Consider the following 26,803-nt stretch of genomic DNA (forward strand, 5'->3'; position numbering starts at 1 on the left):
TAAGTTACTTCCGGGGTAGGCCTGATTGGCCCCGACAGGCACGTGACGCGGCAAACTCAGGACGCGCAACAAGGCTGCTGAGAGCTGTTGCGCGGAAATAGGCTGTCTATTGCCATTCTCTAACACAAACTCTAACCTTAACCAGCTCCTTAACAGCGCCTAAACTTAACCGTTCTAACCTTAACCAACTCCGAAACAATGCCTAACCTTAACCTTAACCATGCCTAACCTTAACCATAGAAAGAATATTGCCATTCTCTAAGACAAACTCTAACCTTAACCAGCTCCTTATCCTCTTTCATTTTTCATTGGTTGATGTTGACCACCTTTCATTGGTCGATGTTGACCACTCCCCCGATCCTTAGACCACGCCCCCTTAGGCCACACCCCCTCAGTGTATCTCTTGAACCGTTTGTCGTAGAGACTTGCGGATTGTGCCATTGGTCGATGTTGACCACCTTTCATTGGTCGATGTTGACCACTCCCCCGATCCTTAGGCCACGCCCCCTTAGGCCACACCCCCTCAGTGTATCTCTTGAACCGTTTGTCGTAGAGACTTGCGGATTGTGCCATTGTACTCGGTGTAATAGTGTAATAGTGTGTAATAGTGTAATAGTGTGTAATAGTGTGTAATAGTGTGTAATAGTGTGTAATAGTGTGTAATAGTGTAATAGTGCAATAGTGTAATAGTGTGTAATAGTGTGTAATAGTGTAATAGTGTAATAGTGTGTAAGAGAGAGAGTGAACAGTTTCAAGTACCTCGGAGCCCATATATCCGAGGACTTGACATGGACCACACACATTGACAGTGTTGTGAAGAAGGCACGACAACGCCTATACTTCCTCAGGCGCCTAAGGAAGTTCCAAGTCAGTCAGAAGATCCTTAAGAACTTCTACTCATGTACAATAGAGAGCATCCTGACTGGCAACATCACCTCCTGGTTTGGGAATAGCACTGCACAAGACCGTAGCAGACTACAAAGAGTGACACGTTCAGCCGAACGCACAATTGGAGGGGGGCTTCCCACCCTCCAGAACATTTACAACAAGCAGTGCAGGGGTAAGGCGAAGAGAATCATCAAGGACTCCAGCCACCCGAACAACTGCCTCTTTGAACTGCTGCGGTCAGGCAAGCGATACCGGAGTCTTAAGGCGAGCACAGAAAGACTCAGAAGAAGCTTCTATCCCCAGGCCATCAGGCTGCTCAACGAACAATAAACACTATGCAACAACCATCAAATGCACACAGCACACACACCCACACGCACACACTCACTCAAACAAACAACACACTGCAGCACCCACTCTCCACACTTTAGATCACCTAAACACACTTTACACTTTATATTTATTGGTAAAGGATTTGCACTACAACTCGTACACCTTACTGTAAATTGTACCTAAATTGTACCTCATCCCATTTCTGCTTTGCACTATATAGTATTGTATATTAGTACATTGCATAGTATATTGTATGGTAACTCAGTTACTTCTATTCTGCATCGAACATTGTACATATGTCTATACTGAACACTGTGACCTCTATTTTTACTTCTATTTTACATGCTATACTATTTTATTTCATACTTATCTTGTCTAGCACAGTCTCTGGAGCGTAACAGTAAGAAGCATTTTGTATAAAAGTATTCTGTACTTCTGTATGACAACTATTAAAGAAACTTGAACTTGAATGAATATTGTTCATTTTCTGCCTACAGTGAAACATGATAGCAGCTATCTGTTAGTTAGCTGTTGACAAAAGTGCACTGACTTGTGTGCTGTTTGGGAACAGTTGACAATGGTTATGTAAAGCTTTTCATCAGCTCAACTGAATGTGTGTTCTCAAATTAGTGCTGGACGTGTGGGAAGTTGAGAGCAGCTTTGTTTTTGGCTGACACAGTAAACACTGCGCAGCGCCACGGACTGCTCACTTCATGTGGTCTGTGTTTTGATTTTCCTTCCTGGTTTGCGGAGCCTTGGCCATGACCCGCCCTATCCTGCCTCTGATTGGCCTACCCGTAATGTTTTGCCCTAACCTTACCCAATCGTGAGTCGTCATATCCAAACCAACCAACCAACCAATCATAGTGGGTTTTCTCCGGGGAGATATTTTTTCTTCACAAAATCTTTATTCAGTAGTCCAGTTCTCCGGACAGTAGCGTATAGCGTTTGCTCACGCTACGTCACTACTTGGGTCTAAAAATAGCTACACTACATAGAACGCTACTTGGTTCAAAAGGAGCGACGCTACCATCACGCTACTGAGAAATGTAGTTAAGCTATGTAGCGTCGGTACTTGTAGCTAGCTACTGCCCAGCACTGGATTAATGTCTTATAAATGGCCTTTTCCAGTGTTTAGCATTGTTTTCTAGTGGGTTTATATTAATGGGGTCTATGTCTCTAATTCTCATTTTGGCGCATTCTTCCAATTCTCATCTCACAATATTGTCCCTCACTAAACTGAGTCATCTGAAACTTAGCGTACTTTTGACGTCAAACAATTCTCATCTGCATAATAACGCCCGCCCCCTCTATGTTTGTTGCCAATACAAAAACTACAATTCCCGACGTTCAAATGTTCCTAAATGGCGACTTTTGCGAACTAAACTAGATCAAAACGAAAATGAAAATCTATCTAATAACACTTTAACCTATTGGTAAAAAGTAGGTTGATGATAATATAACTGTTGTGACATGGTTATGATGTTTATACTTGAATACGTTTGACAAAAAAAAACGATCTCTCTCTCTCTCTCCCTCTCTCCCTCCCTCTCCCTCCCTCTCTCTCTCATGACATGGGCTGGGCTGCATGCTGCCCTCCCACATTGGACATCTATCTATCTATCTATCTTTCCATCTGTCTGAATCTCATGGGACTGTCTAATACTATGGTTCCCGAAGGTGGTTCCACTGTTGCATCATTTTACTGTCTATTCTATTTTACTCTTTTTATTATTGCCTATTTTTAAACTGCAATATAATCAAACCATAAACACGGTCGCCTATCGGGATGTTAGATCCTAATGTGAAAAACTGTGATTTTATGTCTGCACTTTATGTGCTCATTTTGTCCTTTTTCTGTTGTGAAGCACTTTGAGCTGCAATTCTTGTATGAAATGTGCTATACAAATAAAGTGTATTATTATTATTATTATTATTATTACCTACCTACCTATCCTCTATACACGTGGCAGATAGCCACATGGTCCAAGAGACAATGCAGTATAGAAGATTATGTCTGGAAATGGTATTTGGTAATGGTATTTATAAAGCAGTAAAAGCAATAACATAATATAAATATATTAAATAAATATATTTTAAATATATTATTTAAAATACATGCACATTATATAAAAATCATAACTGGCAAATGGAGCTACATTACATTGTATCCAAATTGGCCTATTAGTCCTGGTACAGCCTAGGAGGGAAAGACATATAATTCAACTTGAATTCAAATTAATCTTGGTCCGGACTAAAAGGCCTACTGTACCATGTAAGGCTTCTTTCATCTTTAACCACAAAACATATCACAAAGCTACCGGACACGCACGCACGCACGCACGCACGCACGGACGGACGGACGGACGGACGGACGGACGGACGGACGGACGGACGGACGGACGGACGGACGGACGGACGGACGGACGGACGGACGGACGGACGGACGGACGGACGGACGGACGGACGGACGGACGGACGGACGGACGGACGGACGGACGGACGGACGGACGGACGGACGGACGGACGGACGGACGGACGGACGGACGGACAGACAGACAGACAGACAGACAGACAGACAGACAGACAGACAGACAGACAGACAGACAGACAGACAGACAGACAGACAGACAGACAGACAGACAGACAGACAGACAGACAGACAGACAGACAGACAGACAGACAGACAGACAGACAGACCACACACCACACACCACACACCACACACCACACACCACACACCACACACCACACACCACACACCACACACCACACACCACACACCACACACCACACACCACACACCACACACCACACACCACACACCACACACCACACACCACACACCACACACCACACACACACACACACACACACACACACACACACACACACACACACACACACACACACACACACACACACACACACACACACACACACACACAGTTTGGAGGGGTCTAAGAAGAGAAGGAGTAGTCAGATTAGACAGATTCAGCTGGACAATCATTTAATGACTCAATTTCACATTAAGCTGCATAGAATAAAATCTGTATATTTTACCAGAGTGTGTATGAGTAACTAGGGGGGATATGAGGAAAGAGACAAATTTAAATTGCCTAGTGTACAATGGACAATAAAGTCAATCTTACCCTTGAATCCCTTAAGTCAGCAAATCCAATTGTGTTCATAAGGCCGGGTCTTTCTGTTTCTCCACCAGTAGTGGCAAGACACTTAAACAGACATCAGGGAGGAGTTGATGTCTGAGTAAGTCATCTCAAACCACCTGCTTGGGAGCCATTTAAATGGCAAACCCCCACATTTACACATATCATTACAACTTCTGGGGTCATATTCATAAATATTAATGCCAGGTTAAGTTCACCACCTGTTTTGTCTCTCTGTGCCTTTTCTTCTGCTCCCCAAAGGAAGCCTGCCTCATTTTTTGGTAATTTCTCTACCCTCAAATTAGCCGGCTGGCGAAGACCTGTTACACTTTTCAACTGTGTGTGTGTGTGTGTGTGTGTGTGTGTGTGTGTGTGTGTGTGTGTGTGTGTGTGTGTGTGTGTGTGTGTGTGTGTGTGTGTGTGTGTGTGTGTGTGTGTGTGTATTCAGAAAAGACGAAAGAGGGAGAGCAGGGGGGGGGGGGGAGCAAGTAAAGAAGCAGGTGTTAAGCGAGAGCGGTAGTTATTGTTTTAATGCTAACGACCTCCTAAGATTCTGGCCCACCACACGCATGCACTATACAGTAGCGCACAATGACAGTCATAGTCCCTGCTAATGTGAGCACAAAAAACATGCATGCAGCTACACATCCACACCCACACACACGCACATACACACACCCACATCCACACACACGAGACAGGAAAAATAGAGAGATTGGGGATATAGAGAGAAAGAGCCTGTAACCAACTGTCGTCTAACACTGTTAGATGGAGATGACCCCATCCATAAATCAGGTGGTTATGGCCCCTACAGTTCTCTGAACGGCCTGGCCCCAGGCCTCTGGCCCCCTCTACCTGCACACAAGTCCCAGAACCCCCAGTAACCTACTCCCTTGGGGCCAAAGAACGCTGCCATATTTTATGGCCAAATCTGCTGAGTCGCCTTCAGTCAAACCTGACGTGGATGACAACTGCCTCAGCACAGCTACTTGTCTCATGTGAATCCTTGACTTTTCTGTAAATGAAAGATGCTGAGAGGGCCAGGCAATACACCCATATTATGTCTATAATCTGTGTTATTTATATATGGGATGAGATTGTGAATTGTGATACACAATTTTGTTGGCTAAGATTAATGATGAACTGTATTAAGTCAGATTACTTATAAAATGAAATATTTGAGTGTACGTTTAAGATTTCGGTTATCACATCTGATACTGTATCACACACTTCCTATTCAATTATATGAATTGGGACTATTGGACTACCATATCATCTATCTCTATTGGGTGGTAGGCCTGCTTCATTACTTCTAGAACCCTTTAAATCTTGGGTTGGAAGTTGGAAATTGACTGCTAAAATAAAGGCAAGGTCCCACCTTGTAACATAACTAAACTCTCAGTGAATCTACCCTTTTCCCCAGAAAACCCACTAATTCCATTAGAGCACTAACCTACACAAATGTGAGTTAATGATTGGGTAACAAGTTTCAAGTTTGTTTATTATTTGTCACAATAAAATACATGTACTTTACGGTGAAATGCTTGGTTCTGTATGAGCCCCTGAGTGTGCTTCATGCAAATTGCGTGATTCTTATCTGAGGTTTTCCCTCAACAGGGTGCCTGAAGGCGACTCTCGTCTCCTTCATCCCGAAATACTATTGAGCGACTGTAAACCTTATCTTTTGAAATAGCCCCCAGTAAAACATCTCTCCAACTTCCTCTCTACTCCTTACATTCTGTTGTTAGGATGGATTTATCCAGAGGGAACGCTGGTGTAAAGGAGGTGAAAACCTGAGGTTACTTTGGAAATCTTTGGAGATTGGTCTCACAAATTGTGATAATAACTAGTGGTGGGACTCGATTACATTTTTTTTTCGAATTAATTCGAGACTTTATAGTTAATTAATCGAAATTAATCACATTTTAATCGCATATCAATATTTGATGCAAAAAGCAAACATTTACAATTCAAATTAATTTTGGTATACGAGTGAATCAATGAATATACATTATACATACGTTTAAGCAGCAAAATCCTGTATTAGCTACTACACAGACCAACAGATCAATGCAATTTTTAACAAAGTGCAGCAATTTTAGGAATAATATATATATAGCGCAAAGAACCTTTTGTAAACTCAAGCACTTTTGAGGTCAAAGTAAAACGCAGTACTTTGTAACCCACCTCTGTAAGGTTTTTTTCAAAAAGAATTAATTGTTTTGTATTTCTAATCAAGTACTCAAAAACAGCATTTTTCTACCTCAAGATCTTAAAGGCCAACTTGCAGGTTGTATTTTTGTTCAATAAACAATGTGACTAGGGCAACGGTGACTTTCAAAAATTATCTAAATTGACCCAGTTTTAGCGTTTTTATCAAACATTTTGTCGACCAAACCACAACCTCCACGCACATGCATATTTTAATCCATGGTTTCATAGCGTGCGTGTGTCATATTAACCAAATCTCCCAACACGGCGCCGTACAGATAGTGCACTGTCTATTTATATCCGCACTGTTCAGCCATTTTTTGGCGGAGGGACACCATTTTTTGTGACCATATTAGGAACACCGGCCCCCACACACACAGCAAGTATCAATCCGCAACTCTGACCGGAAGTCTATAAAAGCCTCCGTCGACGGCCACTCGAGTTTTTTGGTAGTTTCCCCCAGCGCTTGCAGTCGCATAGTAAATTTCTCCGGGGAATTGCGCTCTGCTATAAATTTCGAAACAACTGTGTAAGTACTGTTTATACTAATCTGTTGGACTTCTTATAGCATTCGTTAACTTTTATGACAGTCTATAGTGTTTGTGAGATGTTTTTCCAGAGATTCTGGTCATATTTTCCATCAAAAAGCTTGTTTTGAAATGTACCATGGGGGAGTACCAATCTTCCCAGAGAAAAAGTTGCTGTGGTTGAGGTAGCATCAGCGCTAGCTGTGAGCTAACGCACGGCTAACGGCAACACAGTTGATGTATTTATTTCGCAAATGCAGTGTTTTCAAATAGCCACATTGCTATATTTAGTGTATTCATTAGTGGGTCATATTCCTATATGTAACATATCTCATTTTATCAACCTAGAATTGACTACAATGTCTAGATGCTGGAACTAGCTCCCATGCTAGCACCGATGCCAACAACACCGGCTGACATCCAGGAAGAGTGCAGTCATTCTCTACCCATGGAAAATGCTTCTAGAAGGGAGAGGCTATGGGGAAAGACAAGGCTCTATGAAGAGAATGGGGTAAGTTTTAAGAAAAATTTTAACACACACGTGAAAGTTGTATAATTACCATCACAATATGTAAAAAAAAATATTTTTAATAATTTTTTTATCTAATCTAGTTTCATCAATTAATGAATAACTTTTGAACAATAGATGCTATTTCTAATCTGTCAGCTGTTCTATATTGCCAACAAGATTGTCTACATTCCATTCATTATACATAAATCATAATCAAGGAAAGTTAATTTAATTAATTTTTATCTTCAAAGTTTAATTTCAACAAGTTCAAGTGCAACTACATATGAACCATAATAATACAAATTATGATGATAATCACACACTTATTTTATATCATTGGAAAGCCCTAGTTGTTAGCTTCAAAATGGCACCAAATATGAGGTACTTTGAAATACCCAGTAACTAATAATCTATCAAACCAATGCAATATCATGTTCAGGGATTTCGGATAGACCTAGGAGAGATGACGTCACACTGGGTACAGGGCAGCAGGGGCTCTGAGACTCACAGGCAGACGGCAGGAAGCAGAGAGCCTTCTTGTTACTACTAGCCGAGGAGCTAGTCTCTGTTTCACCTAACACTATTGCTCCGTGATCATAGCCATTCATCTCTAAAGCAAACCACTATTTGTAAAAGCCACAACCACGTTACCATATTTGTAATAATGTAAATCATTGTGTTGTTGTACATATTGTGTATATAACGTTAGTAGCTAGCTAAGTTAGCTAACGTAGCTTAGCTTAGCTTGGTAGCCAGAATTCTCGAAACTCATAACAATGCCCGATTTAAAATGGTTCTCTCCTCTTTGTATACCTTTGTCCTCACAAGTATTCTGCCAGGGAACTTATGGACACGACAATAGTAGTAGTTATAAGGTGTTTGAGCTTGTAACATTAGTTAGCTCATAGCTATCGTGACTGATGCACCGAGTGGGGCTAAAATCGTATCAACATGCCGGGACGTGTAGCTTGCTAGCCGGCATGATGTGTGTGCAGTGCTTTGCCCCACAGGTCTGAGAAGAGGACCTGCACATTTTACTCGTTCCCCAAACTCTTTTGCATGGCCCGATTTAAAATGGTTCACGACAGTAGACATAATGCTAACATTAGCAGGAGCCATATAGCCATATAGCCAGCCCAGTAGTACTATGACCCGGACGGGCATAAGGCATATGTTGCCCCGAGTGACGTCACGGCCGTGCTAGCGTCTGATAAGCTTTTTTGATTCACGCGTGCATGCTATTATGCAGCTGAGAAATCTCTGACATCACAGATATGCACATTTTCAGATGACTCAGTTCAGTGAGGGTGAATATTGTGAGAGGAGAATTGGAAGAATGCGCCAATATGAGAATTAGAGACATAGATCCTATTAACACTTTGAGTGCCAGCGACGCTTTATGTCGTTAGTTCATGCCGACCGTTGAATGCCAGCAACGCTATATAGCGTTTGTTTGTCGTTCTTTTTTTTATTAGCGATTTGAATTCATATTTCATCAATTGAGCCTCACGCTAGTGCAGCAACCTCTCCCTGAGCTCCATTGGGAAAATACCGCCCGCTATCGTTTCTCCCTGTGTAACTGCACCCCATTGGATTAGACTGATGGGGGCGGGGGGGGGGGTCCAGTTTCCTCATTTTACTTTTCCGGCAAGCCATCTGAAGAGATCGAAGTGATTGCCGAGCCGGAAAGCAGCGTGGAATACATATTTACAGTACCCAGCGCTGAATCAATAAACGCGATCGATATTTGGAATGGCGATCAGGAATTGGAATAATCTTTTTGGAGAACATCTGATCTGAGGTAAGGAATCTATTTTACCAGTCTTAGGATAATCGGATCCGTTTTCACAGAGATATCAGCGTTTGCACTGTGTGTGTGTGTGTGTGTGTGTGTGTGTGTGTGTGTGTGTGTGTGTGTGTGTGTGCGCGTTGATCAGGAAATGAGAGAATAGATTTTTCAGCTCGCTTCTCTAGCGCAGGGGTTCCCAAACTTTTCAGGCCGCGACCCCCAAATAACGGTGTCAGAGAGCCGCGACCCCCACTATTATAGGAGGTAAAACAAAACAAAAAATTATAATATAAACATTTTAGTGGAAGACAAAGCTACGTTAGCGGACAACATATACCATAACATTAGTCACTCTTCCTTTGGAACGAGAACCCGTGGAGTTGCTATAGTCGTGAAACGGAAGTTGAATATTGAATTGAAGGGAGTATGGTCTGATGCAGATGGTCGGATAACCATAGCTATGATTGTATACAGGAATAGGAAAATAGCGTTTGTAGCGGTATATGCCCCAAATTCGTACAAAGCTAATTTCTACACTACACTTACCAGAACAATGTTAGACCTTCCTGAATACTCATTTATAATTGGTGCGGATTTTAATGCCATTTGGGATCCTGGGATGGATAAATCTTATACCACCTTTTCCAACGAACAGAAAAATTAATCTAATGCGTTAAAGGATTGGTCGAAGAATACAGGTGTAAATGATCTATAGCGATCACTCAACCCCACGACCCGGAAGTACTCTTGTCGATCTGCAAGACATAACACACTTTCCAGAATAGATTATGTTTTTGCATCCCCGAGACTATTTGATAACTATGACGTGGAAATGGTACCCAATGCATTATCAGATCACTGTTATTTACTCCTAAAAGGATCATTTGGTATACGGTCATCCCGAGCCCCAAGATGGCGATTTAACTCGATATTGCTGAATAACAAGGAATTCATTACACAACTCAAAGAAGCTCTTTCTGTATTCCTAGTCCTACTGGAGAATGCGAAATCGGTGCAGGACCCCAGAATATTATGGATGTCGGTAAAGGGATTGATCAAGGATTTTACCGGGTGCTTAACAAGGACTTGTTACAGACCCTAAAAAAATCAACGAGACATTCAAAGAGTTCTACTCCAACTCAGGGAGGCCATATCTGAAATGCATAGTGGTAGGGCTCCTGGAAGAGACGGTATCCCACCAGAAATGTACCTCTCATGTTGGGACGTAATTGGACCCCTATTACTTAATATGATTTTATACTCAATCAAGGAGGGGAACTTCCATAAGAACGACAATATTGCACTCATAACAGTCCTCCTTAAAAAAGACAAAGACCCCACCGATTGCGGTAGTTATAGACCCTTAAGCCTCCTCGGAACCGATATCAAACTGTACTCTAAGGTATTAGCCATCAGACTTCAAAAGCATATGACGTCTTTAGTTCATCCGTATCAGACTGGCTTCATAAGAGGCCGCTTGATCACGGATAATATAAGACGATTACTACACGTACTAGATGCCAGCAAGGATGACACCACACCTAAGGCGATGCTGTCCCTGGATGCGATGAAAGCTTTTGATAGGTTGGAATGGTCTTATCTATGGGCAGTATTAGAAAGGATGGGGTTAGGAAAAGGATAGTCAAGTCAAGTCAAGAGTTTTAATTGTCACGGCATACATGTATACAATGAAATGCGGCTGGTCTTGCCCGCGACGATGTGCAATACAGTGGTACAACATATAATAGAATCCAATAAAAATACAGTGGTACAACATATTAAAGAATCCAATAACAACAACAGTGCAATAAACAGGTACATGGTGTGCCATCTCGGTATCTGTACATAGTATTTACAGAGCATATAGGACATGCTATAATAATAATAATAATTTAGGACCTGCTCCGAGGTCATCAATTGGCACACATGCGATGCATGCATGCAATTCGTATCTGCGATTAACCCATCCCGTCGTCCTTCCCCCCCCAAGGGCAGCCGGGAGCAGACAGGCACAACGTGAGCCGCGCCAGGGGACCAATCCAAGTGCTCCTGTCCGTCTTCGTCAAGGTAGCTAGGTAGCTTTAGTAGTGCAATACACTGTTCCTGATGTTATACTAATTTAAAGTGGCCTTTCCTCTGGCCATAAGTGTGCGTGTGTGCGGCATGAGTGTTAAAGTGGCTGCTAGTGTGTGAGCGTGCTCAGCGTGCGTGTCGTGTATGTGCTTGTGTGTGCTTGTGTGTGGATAGTTCAGTTTCTGTGTCTCTCAATGTTCATTGTTCAAGGCTCTGATGGCCTGGGGGAAGAAGCTTAGCCTAAGCCTCTCCGTCCTAGTAGCTAGGGTTCGCAGGCGTCTGCCTGACCTCAGCAGCTGGAACAGGCTGTTATTGGGGTGGTGGGGGTCTTTCATTATCCTGCAGGCTCTGGATTTGCACCTCTTGTTGTATAGAGCCTGCAGGGGAGGTAGCGCAATACCCGTGGTACGCTCGGCTGAGCGCACCACTCTCTGTAGGGCCTTCTTGTCCTGTGCCGTGCTGTTCCCATACCAGGCAGTGATGTTTCCGGTCAAGATGCTCTCTACAGCTCCTGAGTAGAAGGACTGGAGTATCTTCCCCGATACTCTGAACTTCCTTAACTGTCTCAGGTGGTAGAGGCGCTGCTTCGCTTTCTTTACTACTGTGTCTATGTGTGTTGACCATGTCAGATCCTCTGAGATGTGGACCCCCAGGTACTTGAAGCTGCTCACCCTGTCCACGGTAGCCCCGTTAATCATCAGTGGTGTGTGTGTCTCCTGCTGTCCTCTCCTATAATCCACGATCAGCTCCTTGGTTTTACCAATGTTCAGGAGCAGGCTGTTGTCCTGGCACCAACGTTCCAGTACCTCAACCTCCTCTCGGTAGGCCTTCTCGTCGTTGTCCGAGATCAGCCCCACCACCACCGTGTCGTCGGCGAACTTCACTATGGAGTTGGAGCTGAACTTGGCCACACAATCGTGTGTGTAGAGTGAGTACAGCAGGGGGCTTAGAACACAGCCCTGGGGGGACCCGATGCTCAGGGTGATGGTGTTGGAGGTCTGACCCCCCACCCTGACCGCCTGGGGTCTTTCACTCAGAAAGTCCAGTACCCAGGCGCTCAGGGCGGAGCTCAGACCTAGCTCGATCAGCTTGTCCACCAGTCTGGTGGGGACTATGGTGTTGAACGCTGAGCTGTAGTCAATGAACAACAGTCTCACATAGCCCCCCTTCTGACGGTCAAGGTGGGAGAGAGTGCTGTGCAGTACCTGGGAGACCGCGTCGTCAGTGGACCTGTTTGTCCTGTATGCAAATTGCATAGGGTCCATATCACTGGGGAGAGAGGCACAAATGTGGTCCTTGACCAGCCTCTCGAAACATTTCATGACCACAGAGGTGAGTGCCACCGGTCTGTAGTCATTTGGGCATGTTGGGGAGGGTTTCTTCGGTACAGGGATGATGGTAGACATCTTGAAGCAGGCAGGGACTACTGACTCCGCCAGGGATTGATTAAATATGGCGGTGAACACCGGGGCAAGCTGGTTTGCACAGGACTTAAGTATGCGTCCTGTTATACCATCTGGGCCCGCAGCCTTCCTGGTGTTCACCTGCATAAATGCTCTTCTCACACTGTGTTCCGACAACGAGAGAGCGCCCCCGCCCCCCCGCGGTTGCCCCCCCCCCCCCCCTCCACAACAGCCGGTGCGCCAGTGACGTCACTAGCCAGAGGGCTAGCGGCGACACTGTCTACACCGAACCGAGCGTAGAAGGAGTTGAGTTTGTCCGCGAGAGAGGCGTCGTCGCTCCCCATTGAGGGGGCGCTGACTTTGTAGTCAGTTATTGTCTTCAGTCCCCTCCACAAGCCTCTTGTGTCGTTTTGTGCCATTTGTGTCTCCAGTTTCTCAGCATATGTCCTCTTAGCAAGTTTATTCATTGATATGATTAAAGTATTATACAAAGACCCATCGGCCATGATTACAACAGGTATAATCACCTCCGAAATCTTTCCGGTATCACGCTCTTCTAGACAGGGTTGCCGTCTTAGTCCCGGACTATTCGATTTATTATTAGAGCCTTTAGCACAATATATAAGACAATCCCAATCCATAGAACCAATCGCAATCAAGGGCACACAACATAAAATTAGTTTATATGCGGACGACGTAATACTGTTTATGCAAAACCCTAACACCGCAATGCCTCATCTTCTCAAGTTGATTGATGACTTTGGTGATCTATCGGGATTTAGGATAAATTGGCCAAAGTCGGCTTTCCTTCCACTTAATGCCCCTGCAAAAAATATACTCCTTCCAGAAGAAATACCAATGGTTAAACACTTTAGATGTTTGGGAGTTGAAGTATTCCCTACTATAAGCCAAACGGTGAAGTACAATTACATAAAAATCCAAAATAAGATCAAATACGACTTTGACAGGTGGTCAAAACTTAAAAACTCTACAGGCACGGGTATCAATAGTTAAGATGGATGTCCTACCTAGAATCAACTTCATTAGCTCAATGCTACCGTTACCCCCTCCAGATGGTTACTGGAAAAAATTACACTCTACCGCATACAAATTTATTTGGAATAACAAACCACCACGTATAAAAAGATCCACCGCACAGAGAAACAAAGCCGACGGAGGTATGGCATTTCCAGATTTTTACCACTATTTTAAGGCGTACACTTTAAGACCACTGACAACCTGGTTTGATCCCCAAGCATCAGTATCCTGGAGAAATTTAGAAGTAAATATAGTAGCACCACATAGACTGCAGGACATAGTATACACCAAATTATCAATTAAGCAATGCGAATTGAAATTTGGCCCCATCATTACTCATGCGATCCGGATATGGCGTGAAACACAAAAAAATTATTCTAACCCACATAAATGGTATAATCATACTCCCCTATTCAATAACAATGCACTCCTGATTGGAAAACGACCTATAAGATACCCTAAATGGGAAAAGCAGGGCATACACACATTAGGAGATGTTTTCAACAAACGGGGTTTTTGTAGATATGAAGAAATACATAAAAAATGTAATCTCACCAGTTCCACATATTATTTTTACGCACAGTTATTGTTATGTTTGAAGGCTCATGGAGTCCCATTAAGGATACCAATTGAACACCACAGATACCACAAATTCTTCTATGAAAGAGAGACATCAAGAGGTTTTGTATCAGATTTTTATCATCAATTACTAACGTCCTCGTATGGAATCCTCCACCTAGACTGTCTGGAGGAGGGATATACCAGACCTGGAAATAAATTTTGATTGGCAAGAAGCCTGGGCAAACGTTCGACTTGCGTCACGTAACCCGGACCATCAACAAATCAATCTTAACTATATTCATAGGACATACCTGACTCCTATAAGATTGAACAGAATGGGACTTAAACAAGACTCCAGATGCTCCTTATGTACAAATGGGGATGAGGGTACATTTATGCACATGTACTGGGATTGCCCACCAGTTAACATATTCTGGAAAGAAGTGTCCCAGCAATTATCAAATTTCTTAATTCTGAATATACCTGTACACCCCTCTGTATTGCTGTTGAATGATTTTTTTTTGTTTGCAGTCCCTATACAGCTAAAGAGATTAGTTTTATCTGGTATCACAGCGGCTAAAAAGCTGATAGCATCACAATGGTTTCAACCGGAAAAAATTTGCCGGAAGGTTTGGATTCTTACATATCTCGATGTGATTTATCTAGAAATATCTACAGCAAGAATTTTAGGTGTCAGTGAATCCAAAAATGTAGTTAGAAGTGGTGGAGAGAATAAAAGCTAGCATATGAATTGTAGTGCCTGGTTAGGAGCGAATGATAATGGATGGATTATCCAAGTGGGGGTCCGGGGGGGGGGGGGGGGGGGGGAGCGAGCGAGAGCATATGTGTGTAGGGTATTAGATAGCAAGTATTAGGTGTATATCTCGTATAATACATTTATTTAAATGGTGATTTCATTGGATGTGTACTGTTAATTAATGCTTGTATATCTAATTTTATGTTGTTATGTTTATGTGTATGTTTAAAAAATAATAAAATAAATATATATAAAAAAAATATATATATATACACAGTATATATATTTTTTAATGGAAATGTATGGTTGAAACATGCAAACGTTCAAACGCACACACACTAATAAGCATTGGAGGCTTTTAACCAGGGCCGGACTGGGGAAATCATTCAGGCCAGGAAATATAGTGCAAAATATAGCCCCAGTCAGGCCACTTTTTAAGCAGGGGGTCTGGGGTCCCCCACCAGGAAATTTGTTGTTACAAAGACTTAATTTCCTTCATTCTGGTGCAAGAATTTTTTTATTTGTACCCTTTAAATGCCAGTGTTTGTGATGGCATCACAAATTAGTGTTAAAAAAACAGGCTAGCATATGTATGATTAGCAACAACACAGATTTTTATGGATTTTCAGTTTTTTTGTAATTGAAAAAAATACAATATTTTATTCAACTTCACACCACATGTTCATTTTATAATTCTAACCCTTTAAATGCCAGTGTGTGTGATGGCATATATTTGCAATATATCAAATGCAAAGTGAAAATCATCAAGAACAGAATAGAACCCATAATTGAACATCAACTCTCGGATAGCCAAATGGGTTTTCGCAAAGGAAAAGGAACAAGAGATGCAATCTGCCAACTCAGAATCATTGGTGAAAAATCGATAGACCAACAGAAGAAGCTGTATATTTGCTTCATCGATTTCACGAAGGCCTTCGACAGAATTGAACATACAACATTGATGAGAACAATGGAAGAATTCAAAATACCAGTTTCTGACCGAAGAATAATTGCCAACTTATACTGGAGGCAGAAGGCTAATGTTAGAATAGGAAAGGAGAAATCAAGAGACTTCCCGGTGGAGAAGGGTGTAAGACATGGATGCATCTTGTCCCCTGTACGCTTTAATATGTACAGTGAATCACTGATGAAAAAAGGTCTGAGAGGAGGGAAAGGAGTAAAACTTGGCGAAGAGAACATCACCAATATAAGATACTCGGATGACACTGCTATAGTCAGTAACTGTCAACAAGATCTACAGGACATGATGAATAAGCTGAATGTCGAATGCAAAAACTATGGAATGTCGCTAAACACAAAGAAACTAAAGTAATGATCATTGAAAAAACACCAGGAACTGTTTGTAAAATACAGGTGGATGGAGAAAAACTTGAACAAGTGAAGGAGTACATGTACCTTGGAAGCTGGATCAGTGAAGGTGGAAGAGCTAACATGGACATTAAGAGAAGAACCGGAATTGCAAAGGGCGCATTCTGGAACCATAAAGAATTATTGAGAAGAAACATAAGTTGGAAACGAAGACCAGGATTTTGGAAACGTATGTTATGTCAGTCTTTTCATACGGACGCTGAATGAAGAGGCAAAGAGGATGATAGACTCTTTTGAAATGTGGACGCTGAGGAAGATGCTGAAGATAACATGGAAGGATAAGATCAAGAATGAGGAGGTACTGAGAAGAGCGGATATGCAAGGAGGACAGCTGCTGGAGAGATTGAAAAAGAGAAAGATGGAGTTGTGCGGGCATGTTCTGAGAGGATCCAGCGGGGAGATGTTCAAGAAGGTGGTGATGGGGAAGGTGGATGGAAAGAGAGGAAGTGGAAGACCAAGAAGAGGCTGGGTGGACGACGTCTGTGATTGGAGTGGAGTGAGAGGCGGAGTCACGGAGTTGGAGAGAAGAAGTGGGGACAGAATGGGTTGGAGAGTGATAGGCAACCTTCGGAACGAAGAAGCCGCCTAATGATGATGAAAGTAGATTTTTCTGGGGGGGGATTATTACAGGCTAGCATGTGTCAATGATTAGCAGTTTCTTGTAAGGGTCCCGCCTCCACCAATCACATGCGGCTCCCTTTGTGTGTGTGTGAGAGCAAGAGAGAGAGAGAGAGAGAGAGAGATAGTTCTCCAACTTGTGTGAGTTGCAGTGATCTCCTGGTTGTTCCCCACCTAGGTTATCTAACTATTGCGCTGGTGCAACTAGAAACACTGGCCTGGCCTGCTTCTAAGTTCAGTGGCCTGACTAATTTCTTTGATTTTTTTTTTTAAATCATCTGGCGACCCCCCGACTTTGGGAACCCCTGCTCTAGTGTGCATAAGTACACATATACTATCGATAATCTAGCGTTTATTTGAAAACTATTCATAAATAGGCCAAAAAATTACAGTTTTTTGTGTATTCCAGAATATTCCAGTAAATGCCGTTTATCACGGAATCTTTATATTTTCCTGAAACTTTCAAGAAAACGAGGGCTTTTCAAAATGCTATAAAACGGAAATGAACCGATTAAAAAACAATCCGTTTCAACAATGTTGACTGCAAACAAACAAGTCATTGATAAGCGACGGGCAGATTAGACACATAGCCATAATTTAAGACATAGATTATGCGTTCACAACGCTATCATTGAAGTGGGTGCTGGCATTCAACCATGTTTTACCATGTTAACCAGTGGCACTGGAAGTGTTAATATAAGTCCACATAGCTAGGAAACAATGCTAAAGACTGAAAAAGGCCATTTATAAGATAGTTCCCCTTCAACCTTTATTTACCCAGGCAAGCAAGTAAGAACAAATTCTGATTTTATTTATTGTCAAAAGTATGCATAATGTTGTGTTAATTCCACAACAAGAGATATGTAATGTTAATTACCTGAAATTATTCCGTTTTTTTTGGGGGGGACGGGGACCCTGCATATATCGGTATCGGTTGATATCGGTATCGGAAAAATTAAGAGTTGGACAATATCGGTATAGGTAAAAAAGCCAATATCGAACATCCCTACTTTTAATTCTTTCTGTAGTTAATTAATCAGAATTAATGCGATAAAGTCCCAGCCCTAATAATAACACAATGTCCCCTTGTGGAAAACAGGTCTGTTGGCTGACCGCCGTGTTGAAAAGATCCAAACTGTACATTGGCAACGAATCCAGTTAGTGATGGTTTTATGAGATTAAAACTTTGGAACAATGTAAATAATTGAGCAAGATACAATTTATGATCACTGTTTTTAAAATGAATCTTTCATGATGGTTGATAGTGATTTTTGTATAGTTTGATATGACTATATTTCAATAGTCAAGTCAATATCTCGCCATGGAGGCAAGATTGTGCTGAGGAAAACGGTGTGGACAAAGCATTTAGAAACTGACATCATTTTCCAAAGGCAGCCTTCATAGAGAAACAAAAGTAGAAAAAATTTGTAGCCTTCATAGAGAAACAAGAGTAGAAAAAATGTGTAGCCTTCATAAAGAAACAAGAGTTGAATAAATGAGTAGCATTCATAAAGAAACAAGAGTTGAATAAATGAGTAGCATTCATAGAGAAACAAGATTAGACACAAAGAGTAGCATTCACAGAGAAGCATCATAGAGTAGCATTTTACAAAAAAACACAAAAAGAAAGATCTTGAGTCATATTTGATCTGCAATGCCTAGACAGTTTGATCTCAACTACGTTCGGCGGTATGGCATTTGTACAACACTATTGTTTTGGCAGTGCTCTAGTGACATCTAGTGGCTGAAACTACTTAGTGTGCCTTTAACTCTCAACTAAGTAATCCATTTATTGTAGTTTTATATCAAACTGAACTAATATAGTGTGTGGTGTCGCTGCTCACCGAGAGGCCTTGACAGGTCTTCTCATACGACAGGCGGCTGTGATCTGGGGAGAGGTGCAACGAATACGCCTCCTTTTCTGCCACGCCTTCTCTCCCCCTCTCTCCTCTTCTACGTCGTCCTTCGCCTCCCGTCAGCGTGTGGTGGAGGTCCTCCACATATCTCTCCCTCTCCACCTTCAGGTCTTTGGCCTCCCCTGTCACCTCGTCTTCTGAAACTGAACACAAAAAAGAAAGGTTTAAGTATTTATTTCAGCCCGAGTGTCATTGACAGTAGGGTGGCCAGATCAAACGTAAAGCACACAGCAGCAGTGCATATGTGCATGAGAGAGGAGGTCCGGGGGGGCTTCCAGGGAGCACAAGGAGGAGAATGTCATCAGCTGTTGCACAGCTGCTCACAGAGCATCCAGGGTCCCAATTAACAGGAGTTCAAACACAGAGTACCTAGAAACCTATACACACACACGCGCAAGCTGAAGTTTACATGTGGACAAGCGCATATCTGTCACAACCCCATCACTGTCTGTCAACTCTGCAGATGGACCGCAATGGAGAAATAGAGAGCTCGTACGTTCCAGGTGTCCTTAAAGCAAGCAGCACACACACACACACACACACACACACACACACACACACACACACACACACACACACACACACACACACACACACACACACACACACACACACACACACACACACACACACACACACACACACACACACACACACACACACACACACACACACACACACACACACACACACACACACACACACACACACACACACACACACACACACACACACACACACACACACACACACACACACACACACACACACACACACACACACTGAAATCACTGAGTGGCACTTGCACGTACAAAGACAGGCCTTGTTAGGCTTTAAATCCATGTTGTACACCTGTAAGCTGCAGTATAAAAGAGAAGAGGACTAGTGAAAGAAGATGATAGCTGAGGACAAACAGCTCCATCACTATGAATTGGGAGCCATGGAACCAGGTGCCTGCATAGGGGCAGCATGATGACTGGCACACCAGGTGAGGAGCAGGTCAGACAATAGTGAATGCTACACTATGAGTCTCTATATATACCACACATAGAGGAGAATTATGCAAACCTGGCTGTCCAACTACAGCAGGGCTGTCAAACATGCAGCCTGCACTGGATGATTTTACAATGTGTGGAAATAACATTTAAGATAGATTTTTAAAAGGATTTAAAAATGTCCAGCAAAAATATGTTGCTATGAAGAAGGGGTTCAACCAAGGCTCTCCTCATCAGTCAACTAAAAGAACCTTTAATACATGGCTCAATGGCCAATTAAAACATTTTAAAGAAATCACTAAAGTATTACCAATCATAGTCCTTGATCAACTCCACCATCATACACAAATCATTATGTTTGCCTGGTCCGGCCCGTGTGAGTTGGAATTGGATTGCACTTGGCCCATGACCTACAATGAGTTTGACTGGCCTAGAATGTTAAATGAAACCAGCATTTTGTAACATCTTTATTGAAAACATTGCTTCTTTAGCGATCTAAATCATGGAGTTGGGCTGAACAAGAGAAAACCCGCCCATCAGCGATGCATGAAAATCAGAGAATTGAATCAGAGAAAGAATTGCCCTTTTGGTCGGACATGGCATGTGGTGCAAGGATCATTACAGTCTCTCACCCGATGACCATTAATGAAAGTGTAGAGTTTACTCAGTGATAACATTTACATTTGTTCTTGCCGTTTTCCACAGAAGGGCCGCAGAATTCATTGTGACGCCTTCCTCAGTGCCTGTGTGCGCATACGTGTGTTCATGTATGTGCACTATGTACGCATGTGGCCATTTGCATAAAGCGCACGTGACCCCCCTACCTTCTCCTATCCAGGCGGAGGTGCCGTTACTGAGGGCCAGAGTGAACCCAGCCCCCAGGTCGACAGCCCAGTCCACTCGGAGGAAGTAGGGAGTAGCTGCCGGGTCAGAGGTCACACTGATCTGACGGACTATGCCGCTCATGTCTCCCCCGACTCCTCTCCGACCTTCAGACCTGTACAGAGATGAGCAGAAAGAGAACCTCAGAACACTTGATAGGTTCCAGGTTTCAGCATACTCCGTTTCCATGATGAATCTGCAAGTGTTTAATTAAGTTTCCAGTGTTGCTGCCACCCCTAGAAATACTTCCGTTGCAGATATTACTCGGCTGTGTTGTGTTATTCCACAAGTATACACGTGAGTCCTCTGTATTTGTGAGTGTCTTTATTGTTAGCTGTTAGCTCCACCATTATCCGCTCCTAGTCTACTCTGCCCTGCGGACCTGTCTGTGACCCCAGTATGGTGGCCTGTACTCTGTCGTATTAGTTAAATTAGCTAAATAAAAAAAATTGCTAAATGACTAAATGTAAATGTAAATGTAAATATTAGCGTGCACACATTAACATAACACCATAGGCTGTTTTGCCTTTTTCTTCTTTGAGCTTAAAATAACCACACAGCTGCCATGACTGCGGCGCTCACGTTTAGCTAAGGCTAACGTTGTTGTCGCGCTACTACTGTTCACGTGATGGCACATTTTACGGCATGTATCGGATCGGAAAATACTTCCTGTTTTTCCAATATCCGATCCTGTGAATTTGACCAGTATCGGCCCGATACAGAGTATCAGATCAGTGCCATCCCTATTAGACACATTGGACCTGTTGCTTGCGCTTGTCTGTGTCTATTATGAAATGACAATTGTGCGTCATTGAAGGTCTGCGCTGGTCTGTGACAATTGCGCGTCATTGGAATTCTGATCATTTTCTAACTGGGCGGGTCTTAGGTATCGGACTGTTGCACCGATTGATCTAACGTGAATCGGTACTCAGTAGTACCAACGCAATGGACCTGTCTCAAACCCTGCCCTCTTTTCTTGATCCTCCAATCACAACTGTCGCTTACCTCGGACAAACCAAGTTTGTCCGAGGTAAGCGACAGCTGTGATTGGAGGATCAAGAAAAGGGGCAGGGTTTGAGACAGGTCTATTCGGTCGGTACCCTTAAATGTACAGAGTTCAGTACCCAACCCTAGTGTATCTATGTGTCTGCAGCAACATCTCACAACTAGACTGATTTGGATGAAACGTCACACATAGGCTGAAAGCAGGCCAAGGACCTGAATTCTATATTTCTATAATTATTCTATATTTTTTCTATTCAGTCAACGCCAAGTATTTTATTTGAATAAATTTCCATCATTGTCCATTGAAATAGATATTCAGTATAAAGTTACACCTTTTGAACGCAAGAGGGCGATACTACCAGTGATGCCAGTAAGTAGTTACTAAGTAACTAGTTACCCTAATCTGATTTTCAGTAAATAGTAATCTAACTTGTTACTTTTTACAAGCCAGTAATCTGATTACAGTTACTTTCCAAGTGGCTGTGCGTTACTATTTAGTTACTATCTCATAATGCTGATGATAAGAGAGCCAGGGGTACAGTCAGCTAGACCGGAGATGGGACGTGCGCTCGCACACACACACAGCCACACATTTTATTTTGTTTGGGAACCACTGTCCTAGAGTGCCTGAGCAGTGGACAGCTGTAACCTTATATGGCCTGATGGCTGATGACGTCTCATGATGACCTGTCTGAGCAGCCAATCATGATTTATGACATTATGCACTTTCAATAAAGCATTATTTAAAAAATAAAAATAAACTGTGTCATTCTTATGTTGTGGCAGCAGCAGGGGGACGACGACGACGACTTTGTAACCTAGTTACTTTCAAAGTAACTTAGTCAAGTAATCAGTAAAGTAACTAGATTACTTTAGTAATCAGATAATTTTTACAAGTGATCTGTGGCATCACTGGATACTACACAGGTTCGCTGCTCAGAGCCTCCGGTAATCAGCTCTTTGGCCCCTGTTTAACCTAAACCTATTGTCATTGATATACCTGTGAATCTCTTAGTTACATCACTAGTGCTGTCAGAACAGGCTTATGTTTGCAGGTTACGTATGTAATATTCACTATTCCCCATTAGGCCACTGTCGTCTAATCAACCAGGAAATGCTCATGTGAAACCTAGTTCTATGCGTGAAAACAAAGTTGATAAAAGTGATCCATGCATGCAAAAAAGAAATCCAGCAAATCTCTTGTGTAACATTGTGTAAGCTATGCACGGTTGTGCTTATAGGTGAAGTATTGCCAATGTTCACTGTTTGGTGAAACAAGACAGCTGCTCTGGCCAGAAATCACGTCTCTCTCACTACACTATTCTGACTGGGCTTTTTTTTTGTTTCCTGCAGACAGTGGATGATCTCTGTGTATGTTGTGTGCGTGTGTTTGGATGCTGGTAATTATAATCAATGGTAATAGATGGTCTCTGCATTTGTTCAATATTGTAGGCGTGTTTGTTTGATCTCTAAAGAGAACGAGGAGAAATGTGCGGCTCCTGGATCTCCCAGGTTTGTTGACCTACTCCTGTGCTACTTTGTGTCCAGCCTGTGATGTCCAGGGGATGAGGCAGCAGGCATGTTGAACAAACTGTCTGACTGCCGCCTGGTGGAGATGAGCGCACTTTACTGAACCAAGGCCTCATGGATATTCACTCAAGGTCGGGACAGTGCCATGCTGTGTGTTGTAATAAAGGGCCTCGTTGGGGGGCTGTGTGTGCGTGTGCGTGTGGTGAATGGGGGGGGGTCTCTCTGACTCATTGGAACCACAGGAAGATCAGTTAAGGTCAGTGAAGGAGAGTTGGCTCCTCGACCACCAGCAAGGTAATTACGTGCTGCTTACGCAAAGTACAACAAAGAGTCAAACTGATGCCTGCTTTCTCCAAGCGTGCACTTGGCAAGAGATCTCCAGCAGAGAAACATTGGCTGCAGTGAACCCTGTAGCCTGTCCTCCGTCTTCTTACAATTAGAGAGATCAATTCAACAGTTGTTTAGCGGAGCACGAGAAAACATGCTGACCTGTGAGAGAGAGGAGTGGGGGGAAGGCGCGCGTTAATGTCATCGTGCCCTGATGCCGCTGACGGTGCAGTGTCTAGGCTACCTAACCACTGTAGTAAAGGGAAGGGATGATTCACACTGATGCCGATATTGGTGTCAGATATCATATCAGGCCGATACCAGGCTAAAATAGGGTGTCCTGAATACCAAAACCAGATACCGAGAACAGTGTCTAATAAGGTTGAACGATAGATTATTTTGACAGATATTACAATTTATCTCAAATATTTTCTTGATCCTCCAAACTGAGGAAAGAAATTATTGGAGGATCAATCAAAGAGGGCAGGGTTTCAGATAGGTCAATACAATATTTGAGTCTGTAAAGATTTTATTTTTTACGTCTGTAGAATATTATTTGTAGGCCAGGGAACCTCTGTACCACCACCAACACTTTGTTTAGAATAGAATTTTGATTGACAATTTATCAAAGATCTAAATGTAAAATTCGATTAGATTTCGATTAGGCCAATTAATCAGCCCTAATGTGTATTAACATGAGAGATATAAGGCAAAGCAACTTGATTTCATCCTTCATGACTCATCACCGAATTAATGTTCTATGTGTCTGTTCGGAAGTAGTGCGCAGCCGCCCGTCTGATCTCCAACCTACCAAAGTCAGCCCCTGTTACCCCACTCCTTAGAGAGCTGCACTGGCTCCCCATCGCCGCACAAATCCGCTTCAAGGTCCTCGACCTGACATATCACGCAGCGAAGGGAATGGCTCCCGCCTACCTCCGGTCAATGGTCTCTAACAACACACCCTCAAGACCCCTCGGCTCTACATCCTCTGGCCTCAGACCCACTCCTTTCCGAGCTCCGGGAGGGTCATCAAAGAGAAGCCGCCTATTCTCGGTCCTTGTTCCACAGTGGTTGAACGAACTTCCCACCATAGGACAGCCGAAACCCGACCAATATTTCGCCATCGACTAAAAACACACTTCTACAATCAATATCTGAAATTATATTGTATAAATGTATATATAAAAAGATTGAAAAATAACCTTCTTACTGTCTTATACTATCATGCACTCTTCCTACTATACTAATAAGTCTTTACTACTATGCACTCAACACTGTTTGATGAACATTGTTACTCAGCTGTAAGAGTTGTACCCTTCTTGCTGACTTGTCGTAGAGCGTAAAACTTGTAAGTAGCTTTGGATAAAAGCGTCAGCTAAATGACAAAATGTAAATGTAGTGTATTGGATCGCTACTGGATATATCATCCGATACTTGAAGGGGATCAATACTCCCAGAATCAACACGAGCAGTGAAAGAGTGGTTTGATTGATTGATTGAAAAGTTTATTAACAGATTGCAGAATGGGTACAGTACAGTACATCTCAATACATACAATTGTTAAGGGGATGCAGACCAGAGAAAGACTTTCGTCTTGTTTCCACCAGGGTCCCCCATTTTCAATTCATCATAACATATATGACATACATGACATACAGATAGACAGTACTGCTACATCTATACATTTATGACATATCAGATTTGCAAATACAGTACTGTTTGTGATACAAAAGTGTCCAGAAAAGGAGTGTATATACATTTGGCGTAGAAACTGTACATTGGAGGAGGTTGGTGGGGTGGGGTTGGGTGGGTTGGGTGAGGGCTGTACATTGGAGGTGGGGGGGGGGGGGGGGGGGGGGGGGGGTTGGGTAGGGGACACACACACATTTTACACTGTACATTGGAATGTTGACAAAGCCTTACTTGGTCATTTACTGTACAACTAGGTTAGGACATTTGTAGGGGCCAGTTTCGAATTGCAGTCTCACGTAGGTGTTTTTTGAGAGTGTTTTTGAAGGTGGGTAGTGATTCACATTCCTTTACAGCTTTAGGCAGGGCGTTCCACATTGATGTGGCATAATTGCGAAACGTGTTTAGTCCCTTGTTTGAGCCGAATCTGGGTTTTACATGATTTGTGGAGCTCCCTCTGGTGTTGTGATCGTGGTATTCACTGACCTTTGGGAAGTATTTTGACATGTACATGGGTACCTTGGTCGCGTAGTGTATCTTGTAGACCAGGCCCATTGCAAGTTGCTGTACTCTGTCGTCTACTCTAAGCCATCCTAGGTTGTCAAAGTGGGCAGGGGTGAGGTGGGTTCTAGGAGTCAGGTCAAGTAGTAGTCTGACTAGCTTGTTTTGAGATGTTTGTAATTTGTTTTTTAGTGCCTTTGAGGTGCTTTGGTACCATGAGGTGCAAGCATAGTCGTAGTACCCTTGAATGAGTGCTCCTGCTAGAGTCTTCAGGGTATTCTTGTTTACCAGAGAGGAGATCCGGTACAAGAATCGCGTTCGTTGGTTGACTTTTTTTATTACATTGGATGCCATTTTGTCACAGGAAAGATTAGCCTCTAGGATGGAACCCAGGTAGGTAATTTCATCTTTCCTTGTGACAATATTGTCACCCACTGTAACCGAGAAGTCGTCAGTCTTGCTGAGTTTGTTATTTGAACCGAAGAGAATGGACTCTGTTTTGCCCATGTGTAATGATAGTTTGTTGTCGGCGAGCCATATGCAGATTTTGCCTAGTTCCGAGCTGAGGGCTTTTTCAACCTGTAACTTGTTCTTGTCAGAGACCAGCAGGGCTGAGTCGTCCGCAAACAGGAACAAGTTGCAGTCACAAGCTGATGACATGTCATTTGCATAAATTAGGAATAGTAGCGGTCC

At 42.9% G+C, this 26,803-nt stretch overlaps 1 protein-coding gene across 3 annotated transcripts in view; it reads right to left on the reverse strand.

The window, feature by feature from the left end:
• The window catches only part of LOC311230498 (DNA repair protein XRCC4-like), a 150,938-nt gene that overhangs the window by 110,507 nt on the left and 13,628 nt on the right, over positions 1-26,803 (reverse strand). For all 3 annotated transcript variants that reach the window (XM_084316787.1, XM_084316788.1, XM_084316789.1), the window contains exons 2-3: positions 21,001-21,173; positions 19,110-19,324 (exon numbers count right to left, since the gene is read on the reverse strand). In XM_084316787.1, coding sequence (XP_084172913.1) covers positions 19,110-19,324; positions 21,001-21,173 — 388 coding nt within the window. The remainder of the gene's footprint in view (positions 1-19,109; positions 19,325-21,000; positions 21,174-26,803) is intronic.

The sequence above is a fragment of the Notolepis coatsorum genome (genome assembly GCF_963971535.1).
Source record: "Notolepis coatsorum genome assembly, chromosome: 1".
Lineage (NCBI taxonomy): Eukaryota > Metazoa > Chordata > Actinopteri > Aulopiformes > Paralepididae > Notolepis > Notolepis coatsorum.